The sequence below is a fragment of the Mytilus californianus genome, unplaced genomic scaffold (assembly GCF_021869535.1).
Source record: "Mytilus californianus isolate M0D057914Y unplaced genomic scaffold, xbMytCali1.0.p SCAF_3, whole genome shotgun sequence".
In the NCBI taxonomy this organism is placed as follows: Eukaryota; Metazoa; Mollusca; class Bivalvia; order Mytilida; family Mytilidae; genus Mytilus; species Mytilus californianus.
In genome coordinates, this window is record NW_026262679.1 from 53,467,100 (window position 1) to 53,481,139 (window position 14,040).

General features: G+C 32.8%; 1 protein-coding gene across 1 annotated transcript in view; it reads right to left on the minus strand.

Moving 5' to 3' along the window:
• The window catches only part of LOC127734867 (serine/threonine-protein kinase 32B-like), a 68,093-nt gene that overhangs the window by 34,163 nt on the left and 19,890 nt on the right, over positions 1-14,040 (minus strand). Inside the window, exons 3-4 of the mRNA XM_052244911.1 lie at positions 13,265-13,320; positions 6,916-7,241 (exon numbers count right to left, since the gene is read on the minus strand). Of these exons, the coding sequence (XP_052100871.1) occupies positions 6,916-7,241; positions 13,265-13,320 (382 nt within the window). The remainder of the gene's footprint in view (positions 1-6,915; positions 7,242-13,264; positions 13,321-14,040) is intronic.

Consider the following 14,040-nt stretch of genomic DNA (forward strand, 5'->3'; position numbering starts at 1 on the left):
TTTGGTTATTCCACATTGGCTAGAGGATATAGGTTAGGGTTGAGATCTCACAAAACATTTTTAACCCTGCTGCATTTTTGTGCTTGTCCCTTGTGAGGAACCTCTAGCCTTTGTTAGTTCATTAAATTGTGGTTCATTTGTATGTTCCAGAGTTTAGTGTGGCACCCATTTCATTGAACTATTATAGCTTATTGTTTTGGGTCCACTGTACCCACCTCTGTGTGTGGGATTTCCTTGCTGCATTGAAGACCCATTGGTGGCCTTGGGCTGTTTTCTGCTCTTTGGTCGGGTTGTTGCCTCCTTTCCTTTCTCTATTTTATTTTAATGTAGGTTTTTTATATAGATTAGACCGTTGGTTTTCCTGTTTGAATGGTTTTATATTAGTAATTTCTGGGGCCCTTTATAGCTTGCTGTTCAGTGTGAGCCAAGGCTCCGTGTTGAAGGCCGTACTTTGACCTATAATGGTTTACTTTTATAAATTGTAACTTGGATGGAGAGTTGTCTCATTGGCACTCATACCACATGTTCTTATATCTATTTGATTATATAACTCCTTATATTTTGAGGTATTTATACATCCTTGGCTTTCAAATTTTTAAATTCGAGTGTTCATGATGAATGTTTACTTAAGCTCTTTAAAAGTTTTATTATCATCCTTTATTATAATTATTACTATTGTTAAGAACAGAAATATTATTTATTTGAAACAGTTTGATTTAGACAACTTTACCATAATATTAAAAGAACAATTCTCAGGTTTCAGCATCTAACATTTTAAAAACAACTCTTATTCATGTGCATGTCCCATTGAAATCAGGAAACTCATTACTGGTCATATTTAGTTACAGCTTAATGTTTTTGTCAATTAGGTAATTTGGCTTTTAATGGCAGATCTTAAATAGCCACTGTTTAATTTATTCACAATGTTTCCAGACACAGAGCAATTTAGATCTTAACATATAGAAAATTAATGTCTATTGTCAAAGGCCACATGTGGACATCATGTTTTTTTTTATTTCATTGGTTTCCTGTCTCTTTAGCCTATACCTCCATCCCCTTTTATCAATATATCTTGATAAAATCAATATGAAATTGACCACATGCTAGAAAGATTGTTAAAACATATAAATTGTAGGTGTAATAATAATTATGGCATATTATCTATATTCTATATCAGTTAAATACTGCAAGACACAAGAGGATAATCTTTATGGTAGATTTTTTTTTCAAAACATATCTTTATATTGATTTTCTTATTTGACTATAATCATCTGACATTTATATTTAGAAAATATGCATGCTGTGTTTTTTATTTCAATGTGAATTTATCTTTCTTTTATCCTTTAAAGGATTAGTTATTTTTGTAAAAATTTTTAATTATCAATTGATGTTTAAAAATAGTGACATTTTCCCCAAAAAATTCCTATTTCAGGAACTACATTGTACTGCCTTCATATATTTAAAAAAAAAAAAAAAAAAAACAAGTTAGAACTGATCAGGGATGTTCAAACGTCCACCAGCAGACGCAGTGACCAAGTGGTTGTAAAAACCCATCAGAGATAACAGGCTTATAATTTTTGTGCCAGACACACATTTTCTCTACATAAGACTGAACAATATAAACCAGATATCTCCTGTCCAAAATGATGGACAAGAGGGCTACATGGCAGCTATACCATATGTCAATTTCTAAATCACACTGGTCAAGCATCCATGACAAGTGACAAACTCTTAATCATCTCAGAGCTTATCATTACAAAGTATCTTTGAATAATGTCAAGAATGGCTACTCTTTTACAACCAAATAATGCATTTTCATTATCTTGAATAAAATATATTTTGTTGCAACTGACCATTGACAAGCTTTTTTTTCCTGGTTCACAAATAAATAAAGATCAAAGTTTGTTGAGTTAATTAATAGAAAAATATCTTATTTATCTGGTACCCAAGTGTTCAGATAAGTTATATAAGCTATAGAGGTTGAAAATTCTAACTGGTCTGTCAGCATCCAATATGATATTCTTCACCCTATTTAACCCTATTCTGATATTCATTTGATTACATGAATTTGAATTTTTTTATCAGCTCAATATGTCTTCATTTTTTTATTTTTTTTTACATAAAAAGGTTTTGTATTTTCCCCCATAACAGTGATTTTCCCACCTACTTTCCAAACTTGAGGCCAAACAGCTACTTCCTTTTGGGTGACCTTGGTAACTTGAGGCCAAACAGCTGCTACCTTTTGGGTGACCTTGGTAACTTGAGGCCAAATAGCTACTTCCTTTGGGTGAACTTGGTAACTTGAGGCCAAACAGCTGCTACCTTTTGGGTGACCTTGGTAACTTGAGGCCAAACAGCTACTTCCATTTGGTTGATCTTGGTAACTTGAGGCCAAAACAGCTACTTCCTTTTGGGTGACCTTGGTAACTTGAGGCCAAACAGCTACTTCCATTTGGGTGATCTTGGTAACTTGGGGCCAAACAGCTACTTCCTTTTGGGTGACCTTGTAACTTGAGGCCAAACAGCTATTTCCTTTTGGTGACCTTGGTAACATGAGGCCAAACAGCTACTACCTTTTGAGTGACGGTAGCTTGAGGCCAAACATATACTTCCTTTTGGGTGACCTTGGTAACTTGAGGCCAAACAGCTATTTCCTCTTGGGTGACCTTGGTAACGTGAGGCCAAACAGCTACTACCTTTTGGGTGACCTTGGTAACTTGAGGCCAAACAGCAACTACCTTTTGGGTGACCTTGGTAGCTTGAAGCCAAACATATACTTCCTTTTGGGTGACCTTGGTAACTTGAGGCCAAACAGCTATTTCCTCTTGGTAGACCTTGGTAACTTGAGGCCAAACAGCTACTCCCTTTTGGGTGACCTTGGTAATTTGAGGCCAAACAGCTACTACCTTTTGGGTGACCTTGGTAACTTGGGGTCAAACAGCTACTACATTTTGGGTGACCTTGGTTACTTGAGGCCAAACAGCTATTTCCTTGGGTGACCTTGGTAACTTGAGGCCAAACAGCTACTACCTTTTGGGTGACCTTGGTCACTTGAGGTCAAACAGCAACTACATGTTGGGTGACCTTGGTAACTTGAGGCCATACAGCTATTTCCTTTTGGGTGATCTTGGTTACTTGAGGTCAAACAGCTATTTAGGGCCAGCTTCTTGTATTATAACCTTACTAAGGGAGAGAACTATAGTGGATTAAGGAAAAATTCTTTTTTCTTGGATGCTTGATTAATATTGAATCCACAGTATATTTGGTTTATAGAGCAAGCTAAAGTCATTTTGTTTCTGAAATTGCAATTATTTGTTTAAATGCTATACTTTCAACACCTTATTTGAACTGCAAAATCATAATGTTTAGTAATATTACAATATTTCAATATATACATACTGACTTTAGCAAACTAAGATCATCATTAAAGTAACTTATTTTAAAGGGCTGAGACAAATTAAGGGCACAACTCCAGAAAAGATATTGTGGTTACAGTGAAAAACAGCCTTTAATGTCCTGAACTAAATTTCCCGTCGGAAGGTGTTAAACACAGACAATATTTTCTGTCTGGTAACAAAAGATGTTATGCAAATACTATATATTCAAATGAAAATGACGACTAATTTCCTGTAAAGTGTTATGAAAATGATGTCATACAAGAGAGTGTCCTATGCTGATGAAATTTCCATAAAGATAATTGATGTACCGGTATATGTATGAATTTTATCCATCTCTGGAACAATACTATGCATAAATAAACTGCTTCGACAAGCGCAGCTGGATACTACCGCAGAGGTCCAACCCTGAACAGATTGGGCAAATATGGACACAATATTCAAGCTTGATACAGGTCTGAATTTGGATTGTAATTAAATATTTGACACATTATAGGTTTCTGACACAGAATAAATGTAGTCAAAGAACTTGAAATTGGTTATGATTTGAACTTATATTCAATTGAAGATTTCTTGCGTTTGTGCAATACACTGTGCTGTTGCACAATACTTAGTAAATCTGTTTTCAGACTATATACACAGAATTAGCAAAATAAATTGTGACCCCCAATTTTTCTTTGGAAAATTGACAATTTCTTATATCTTGAGGGGAAAAAAATTGCCCCCCCCCCAAAAAAAAAATTATACACAAGTTATTGTCCTGAAACTAGAAAAATGCTTGCTTATGGCCCCTAATTCCTAAACGGTTGGGACCATCACTCCCAAAAACAGTCCCAACCTTTTTTGTGGTATTTAACCTTTTGATTAAATTTCATAGAGATCCATAACCTTAAGGGCATACGATACAGTTTTGATCCCATAATGAAATTTTAATGAAAATTTGCATATTGGCTATTTTTACCTGATTTAATCAAATATATAATAAAAATTATACCTTCATGTGCTACTTTTTGAGTAAATGGAGGTCGAAATTTCAGATATTTGCTCAAAATTCGGATTTGTGGACGTGTTTTTCCTTTCGACAGAAATTCATAACTTTTTTATTTTAAAAGATAAACGCAAGCTGTTTTTTGTTAAATTATTTGTAAATTCTGTTTTATATAAATGTCCAATAAATTTGTGCATTTTATTTTTACAAATAACTCATATTTATCAAATGTTCATGAATGTAGAAAAAAATCGTCATATTTTGCTGTACATTTATCAAATTTAAAGAAATTGCATTATTGACTTTTTCGTGAAAATTGGTACACATAATCTTCATACAATATCAAACCAAATGTCATTTTAAAAAAGAGGGGTCCATGAACTCGTTTTCAAGATAAATCAGTTTCAATGATAACAAACAGTCGAAAACTGCATCTTTTCCCGATAAGTCGCAGTTTGACGTCGTGAAAATAACAATTTACGTTAGCAACGTCATTACCTCCCCTGTTACTGTATCGTATGCCCTTAAACTAAAGTTATTGTACGGAAACCAAATGTCTTCGGACAACGACGACTACGACGTGATAACAATATATGACCACAAAAATTTTTTGCGGTCGTATAAAAATTATAGGAAGATCACATTTGGAAAACAACTGAATCATTGGAATGGTAAAAAAACAATATTTTTATAAATTTCAAATTCAGAAATTATTGTCGGCATCTAGGTATTATTTGACACTGTTGGCCACCAGAACATTTTTTTTTCAATTTACTGCAATTTCTGGAAAATAATGCTTTTTTCACAATTATAAAAACATTGCATAAATATCTCAAAATTTACGGTAACTTAAGTAATAAGATTTCTTAATTGTTCCAGTCCTAATTGAACAATATCATCTTCGATAGCCAAGGGTTACGATCCAGTCCCCTCCTCTCCACCCTTGGCAGATTAAGCCAACATTTGTGATAACAATGTTGCACTATCTACCGGTAGACAAAAGTCACACCCATTCCTACTACATCACTCTTGACCAATGGCAGCACTTGAACTCTCTTCAGTGTGGAGGTGTAAAACTGGTTGCGTCTAGTATTTACAAACTTCATAAAGCTGGAACCGAAAATATAGGTTGACATTCCAATATTTGCGCAAGAAACATACCCAAGTACTTCTATTAATTGATAAAGAACTTTAAAATTGTCACTAAATGTTGTCGTATGTTTTAGGGGTAAAGACATATTGCACAATCAGCAAGCAGCAATTGTTTATTTACATTTTCTACATTTACACATAATCATCTTAAAAGCAGCCAGTTACAACTGCGACCAATGGAAATCATAACCTCATGGATCTGCATGAAATTCTATCTTAATCCGGCAAGGGTGGAGAGGAAGGGACTGGATCTTAACCCTTGGCTAGTGAAGATGGAACAATATAGATGGCAATTTTTATTTAATGATAGATATTTTTTACATAAATATATGTAAAAGTTTTGACAAATTTATAATTTACCATTTATCATTTAACTTACAGTAATACTAATAGTTGAAAAATTAATTAGTTGCCTAATTCAGCAGCACACTGCTGAATTCTGCAATATTTCTAAATACTGAGATTGCAAGAACATGGTTTATCAAAAATATAATTATGTTTGTTTTTGAGCACTAATAATAGAGAATTAGAAAATAATTTTAGTTGAAATGAAGAAAATATTTCCCTATAGCCACCCTCACTCATTTCAGCCATAGTAAAATGCTGGTAACTTTTGTGCTTCAATATCAAATGACAGTTATAGGAAAAACTTTAGACCCATACTTTAAGTGCTTACAAAATAAGCATAAAAATTTAGGACAGTCCTGATAATCTCATCTTTTATTTGAAATGGTCTAATTAAAAAAAAATATTTAAAAATTGTTTCTCTTGGAAAAGAGTAAGAATAAAGAACTATATATTTCTTTACTGTAAAGTAATTTCCCTATCACTTAGTAACATGGCTGTATGATAGTCTAACAAGTAAACTATTGACTAAAGGTGTTCACTACCAGAATATGAATTACCATACTCATGCTCAAGCTGTCACATCAAAATCATTTATGATGTGCTTGTTTTATACTTAGGTAACTTTTACAGTTCTTACTAAAATCTGTTGAAAAATATTTCATGTCAGCACCCTGAAAATTTTTGTATCTTTGCATTTTATACAATCACAGCCTTTACTTGTGTATATTATTCAGTTGTCATAATCCAGCACCTTTTTATGGTCAGCACCATCAGTATTTTTATCTGACCTGTGCATCCTATACAAAGACAACATTTACTTGTGTATTATATTATTCAGTTGTCATAATCCAGCACCTATTTATGGTCAGCACCATCAGTATTTTTATCTGATCTGTGCATCCTATACAAAGACAACATTTACTTGTGTATTATATTATTCTGTTGTCATAATCCAGCACCTATTTATGGTCAGCAACATCAGTATTTTTGTCTTACCTATGCAGTGTGCATTCTATACAAAGCAACATTTACCTGTGTATTATATTATTCTGTTGTAGGTAATCCAGCGCCAATGCAATTTCACAAACATATAGTCTGACTTGATATTCATCAAAATGTACTTCCTGCTGAATATGGTACCGTAAGTCACCTCCAAGAAGTAGGTCAACCACCATAAACATGTCCTCTTCATCTTGAAACGTGAACCATAAATTGACGAGAAATGGATGTTCCAAACTAGTTAATATTTCTATTTCTCGATAAACATTCCAGACAGAATCTTTTTTGATGCACATTAGTTTATTCATATACTTCATAGCATACATTTTCTTTGTATCTTTTTTCTGAACAATGCAGACCTGAAAAAAGAATAAATGTTAGAATAGAGAATGGAAAGGGGAATGTGTCAAAGAGACAACAAACCGACCAAAGACCAGAAAACAGCCACATTACTGACACTGTGCATAACACTGGGGACATAACGATAATCATAGTTTCTATTCCATTTTATTGAAAATCAATTTGTATTGTCCAATAACATGGTCACTGTGTTCAGATGCTGGACACCCAAGACTAAGCCTTAAGGGGTAATGAGAGACAGCGAATAGCTAAGCCTATGCATTTTGGTGAACTCATCTTGCAGTTACATATTTCTTCCAAAATAAAACGAAGTAAAAAGATGGGGAGGGTTGAAATCTAATAAAAACAAAAATTGTTTAACAATGCCACATGTTCATGTGCCGGCCCCAAATAAGGGACCCCATTATCGGTTGTCCTTTGTTCATAATATTTTTTAACCACTGGTGTTGATGGCAGATTTTTTGAATTCTCTGTTAAGATTTATTCATAACTTTTTATTTCATATAGATACCTTTCTTTTTTTGAAGAAAGAGTGTAAACATTTTTACAACTATTGTGTTTTGAGTTGTTAGGTTGCTGTATCATTGACAAATACCCTACATCACCTTTAATTCATACCTAGTTGAAATGTATGCCTTATTTCTCAATATTTTAATGAAAGTTTTAAAACTTTCAAAACTAAGCAGTTTGATTGATTGATTAAAAAACTCCCTTCAGCACTCTTGGCAATGTCAGGGTGGCCAGTTTGTATTGGAAGCTGGGGTGTCTGGAGAGAACCAACGACCTTAGGCAGGAAAACTGACAATCCAATAACATTAAGATCGGAGTCAAACGCACCTTATGTTCTTGCCTCTTGCGGAGAACAATTTGAAACCAATATCCACTTACTGGCTCAGATGCAATTAAATAATTTTATTTCTAACTGAAAATTGAAAATTTGTGTCCAAATAACAACTTCTGATCCATAAAACAGGCATGCTGTTTGTATTAATTGCAAAATAGAAGTAATAATCAAATGAATTTGTTCATAAAAATTCAATTAAAATAAATTATTGATAACGTTTCATTCTTACATACTGTTTGAACTGTCAATTTCAAAGATATTAAATATGTCAATTTATACAATTTGTACAATTTTCGCTCAATAAAACTTGCATACACTTTTTAGCTTGGCATTTTATGGCCCTTAAAGTTAATCACTGCATCAGAACAATTGATTCTGAGCATAAGGGAGACTTTATTGCACAATTAACTTCAAAAGGGGATATTGTCGTGCATGAGAAATTCATTTAAGAATTAAAGTGTTTAGGAAATTAAATGCAGCAGCTAAAAGGTATCATTGCATAATATGCTCAAATGGGGATTTCTAAAACAGCCAAGTAGTATAAAAAACTGATGACTCAGAGAGATGTCTTGCGTTTTGTAATTTTGATAGTACCAGTATAATGCAAATGTTGAAACTAAAATAGCAACATTTAAACTTGTAAACTATGAAAATCATTCAAAGTCAATGAACCATGACTGAAGGTTCAGCTACAGTGCTTATCACTAACTAAAACATTGTTGACACCACTGCCACCAGAAACAGCATGCCTAAGTCTCGCTTTTTCAACAGACAAAATTGAGGAGATGCAGTATGATTGCCAATGAGAGTAGGCTTATTGGGTTCTTATGTTATGTGATAACTTATCAATGTATGCAATTGATGTTAAGCTTATCCAGAACAATGGTAAATTCATCAAGTGAGTCAAATTAGCCTCCTATCTAACTTTGCATAAAAAAGAAAATTGTCAGATTCTAGTATATTTTTTTTAATTTTGGTATCTTTATATTTGTGAAATTTTTGTACCGAAAGCACATCATGAATTTTAGCTGTATGGTCTTTATTCCCCAAATTACAAATAATAACAAACCAAATCATTAAACATTTTAAACTTTATGGTGAGCCTATCTAAAATATAAGGCACATGTCAGATGTTGAAACAAGAATTGCTCGGACAGATTACACATTTGAATTGAATTAAATCTAAAGTAAAATATAAGAACAGAGTTTCAATGTCCCCCGCATTGCACATATTTTATCTATCCAAGGTACAAGGGCAATTACTAAATAAAACACTTTTTTTTGTAGCGCTAACGAGGCCATTTTCTATAAATTAAATATTTCCAAGGGGCATAACTCTTTTCAAAAAAGTTGATCGGCCACCATTATAGAACTTGTCCAAGATATTGCTGATATTAACCAATAGTATAAGTTTTATAAAATCTGGTTAAAATTGTACCCGTGAGAGCGCTAACGACACCATTGATGCAAATATAGATATATATACTGATCTTTCAATTTAAGACTCTGTCAGATTTTATTTTTGACAAGAATGGAAAGAAAAATCGTCAAACAAGTAATGACAGGTTTAATAATTTCCAGAAAGAGACCATATAAATGCCCTTTCTCAACAACAAAAATTTAAAAAAATAATAACTATTCTTTATCTAAATTGGTGTTCATTCTTCATTAAGAAAAAATACATTTCCTGTATTCAAATCTGAATGTACAAATACCTAATGCTGAGATATTTCCAATTACTGTTAAATAGCGATATAATGGGATATAAATGTAAAACAAACAAATAAATTTTATTGCAGAAAAAACTCAGGTAAGAGTTATGCCATTTTGTTTAATATTTCAACCAAATTTCTGATAATTGTAACTAATTAATTAGAACTTGATTATTGACTTATGTCAGATGATAATGGCACTGATTTTACAAGTAAAATAAAATTTGCTTGGTGGTGGAACTGTTCGACATACGAAAGTATGGTTACCCTACAAAGGGTGTAAAGATCCAGAGAAGAAGAAGCTTGCATTTTTTATACATATTTTTTTTCATTTTAAGTATTTTCTTTGAAAAAAAAACAACACATCAGATTAATCATTCAGCTAGCTTGTAGCTAGCAAAATTAACAGAATTTTTAATGTAGTGTAGATCAAAATAAATAATACATTTGTAGGTTTACTTAATTGAAGCCAAGAATGTGTGTATTCAGTTAGGTGTGTAATAAATTGTGTCTATTTAATTATGTAACAGGTCATGAGATATTAACTGTTTTGAATTAAGCCTGGGGTTGTTTCTAATTAATACTTATTTGAAAATCATGACAGTTAATAATCATTCTGACTCTTATTTGCCTATGGAAAGAATTGGAGTAATACCATTTCAAAAAAGTGTGGGAATAAACTTAGATATATTAATACACATGTTGACCTACATTTCATTGAACAATAATTTACACAAGCACAAGATACTAATATGATACTTTCAAAATTCTTATCAACTGATTAAATTGATGTACAATTACTTTTTTAAATTAATATATAAAAAGTAAATCATCATAAATTTTGATTTAGAAAGGAACTATGTGCAAGTGTATATCTAAAATAAAGTCACTATTCGACCAATCTTTTCTTAATTTAAGGGCAAATAACATGTCAAAAGTTTGCAATTGATGATTAAAATGGTGTAGAAAGTTTCTGCAAGTCATAATAAACTGCTTCGCTGAGCGCAGCTGGATACGCCCGCAGAGGTCCAACCCTGAACAGTTGGGGCAAAAATGGACACAATATTCAAGCTTGATACAGGTCTGAATATGGATTGTAATTAAATATTTGACATAATATAGGTTTCTGAATAAATGTAGTCAAAGAACTTGAAATTGGTTATATGAATTGAATTTACAAAAATGTATATTCAATTAAAGATTTCTTGCTGTTGTGCAATACACTGTGCTGTTGCGCAATACTTAGTAAATCTGTTGTCAGACTATAAACAAATAAAGTTCAATTAATTCTCAATGTCATATTAGAAATTTATGAAAATGTAAAGGGAGCTTACATCAATAGATATAAACAATTCACCAAAGTTTCATGAGAATTGCTGACAGCATTTTTGAGTTATTGTCCGAAAACTGGAAAATCCCCCCTTTTTTAATGAATAAAACCCCACAACTCAGAAATGTAAAATGTAAAATTTATAAAATTCTAAAGGGAGCTTACATCAACAGATATAAACAATTAACCAAAGTTTCATAAGAACTGCTGAAAGCATTTTTGATTTTTTGTCTGAAAACTGGAAAATCCCCCTTTTTTTATGAATAAAACCCTGTAACTCGGAAACGTAAAATCTAAAATATATAAAAATCGAAAAAGGGAGCTCATGTCAATAGATATAAACAATTCACCAAAGTTTCATAAGAACTGCTGAAAGCATTTTTGATTTTTTGTCCCAAAACTGGAAAATCCCCCTTTTTTTTATGAATAAAACCCTGTAACTCGGAAACGTAAAATCTAAAATATATAAAAATCGAAAGGGAGCTCATGTCAATAGATATAAACAATTCACTACAATTTCTTGCAAGTTGGTGAAAGCATTCTTGAGTTATTGTCCGAAAACTGGAAAATCCCCCTTTTTTTAATGAATAAAACCCCATAACTCGGAAACGTAAAATCTAAAATTTATGAAAAACGAAAGGGAGCTCACGTCAATAGATATAAACAATTCACCAAAGTTTTATGCAAATTGGTTAAAGCGTTTTTGAGTTAATGTCCGACATGTTGACGACGGACGGACGGACAGACGGACGGATAGACGGATGGACGGACAGAGGTATACCATAATACGTCCCATAAACGGGCGTATAAAAACACATAATTAGTTTCATGATATGTCTTCAACTTAGTATTCTGCACCATCTCCAAAACCAGAGTGATCGCATAGATCCAGCATGGCTGAATCAAAAATTCTATTGGCCACCATTATAAAATTTGTCCGAGATATTGCTGATATTAAGCTATAGTATAAGTTTTATAAAAATCTGGCAAGAATTGTACCTGTGAGAGCGCTAACAAGACCGGACGGACGCCCGGTATTTCCATGTCCACCCCCAACATGTTACATGGGGAACAATAAACTGAAGCAATAAAATAAAATTGAGAATGGAAATGGGGAATGTGTCAAAGAGACAACAACCAAACCAAAGAGCAGAAAACAGCCCAAGGCCAGCAATGGGTCTTCAACACAGTGAGAAAATCCTGCACCAGGAGGCGGGCTTCAGCTGGCCCCTAAATAAAAATGTGTACTAGTTCATTGAAAATGGATGTCACACTATTGTTTTAAAATTAAAAAAAAAACATACAAGAAAGCTGTTTTACCTATCACTGTTCACAGATCGGAATGCTCTTCCCACAGTCAAGGTTTTGTAAGCCTCAATGATAACGCTGAATGAAATTCAAATGTTTAGGGTGGAGGGGGAATGGTCAGTATCAGCACCAAAACCATGGCACTATAATCAGTTCTTTGACTGTGACTATTATCTGACAGTCATGCAGTGCCTTAAGATTTGCAGTAAACCATGAAGAGTTAATTTACAGAAATTCTTGCCTATTTATTAGGGCTTTTTGGAAATCTGTAGGCCTCTGGCTTACCAGCTGACCTACATTTAAAACAATGTTACTTATCCTTTGAAAACAGCAAAAAAGCAAGACCATTAAATGATCAAGTTTTGGCGATATTTTGAATTTAAAGATGGCACTTAACTATGATATTACAGTGATTAAGGGTCTAAAGATAATTTTATTTTATGTTATTTATTGCCTCAATGCATATCCCCGACTTACATGACTTTTCAATCACATCCTAGTTTATGAAGAATTATATACATGGAAAATTACTGTAGAGATTACATTTCTGAAGATATGTCTTAACAATACCGCCATAATTTTCCTAATCAATTTCAGAAGAAGGATCGTGCAGCATGACTTTTATTCAAAATCCATTATGGCTTAAAGTATCTACCTTAATGCACTTTTCATGGTTTCAACAGTGTCATGTGCTATTAGAAGGAATCACTTATTAAACCTGTTTTTGCAAGAGAAATATTGATTTTCAATACAGAATCTTGAAAGTTTTAAGGGTAAAAATAAACAGATAACAAATTTTACAAATCCGTGACTTTATATGAACATTACCTTTCCAAAACTTCCTTTTCCAATGGCTCTAAGAATTTGAAAATGGTCAAAATTCACTGAAAATATAAAGAATAATTACAATTTTTAAGCAAATATAAACATTCATGATAAATCAACTAGTGAAGTGTTGTTCGATTTATTTCCTGTAAGAATTTGGTGTTGAATGCAGATCTTTGGTAGCCTCTGTCAAAATCTACTCACAACTTGACCACACTCTATTGATTTAGAGCTTGACATATGGTATACTGTATATTGATGAAGACTGAATCTTGATCTCTTGATGTCAATTGTGTGTTTTTTTGTGCTATTGGGTTGCTGTCTCATTGAAGTATACACAAAACATCCCTTTATTCATATTGATTTTTTTCAGGAAACAGTTCCTGAAAATCTGTATAAGATTGTGTTTGAATTTAATAGATTGATTGTTGGTATTTAAAACTACTGTCAGCACTAATGGTTATATCGTAGCCAGTATTTTATTGGTGGAAAAAGCCTTGTCAGAGAGTGCCTGAAGAGAACCAGAGACCTTAGGCAGGAAAATTGGCAATCCTAGTAAATTAAGATTGGAGTCTTATGCACTTGCCAAGTGTGGGGTCACAAATTCTTTGTTATTTGTTGGTGAATAAAGACACCTCTCTATTGTTGAAGACTGTATGTTGACATCAGATTTCATTTGGTTTTTTGTGTCATTGGGTTGCTGTCTCATTGATTACTAGACACCACATAGTAGACTAACAGAAATACATGCAGTTCATATTTGTTACAAGCAGTATAAT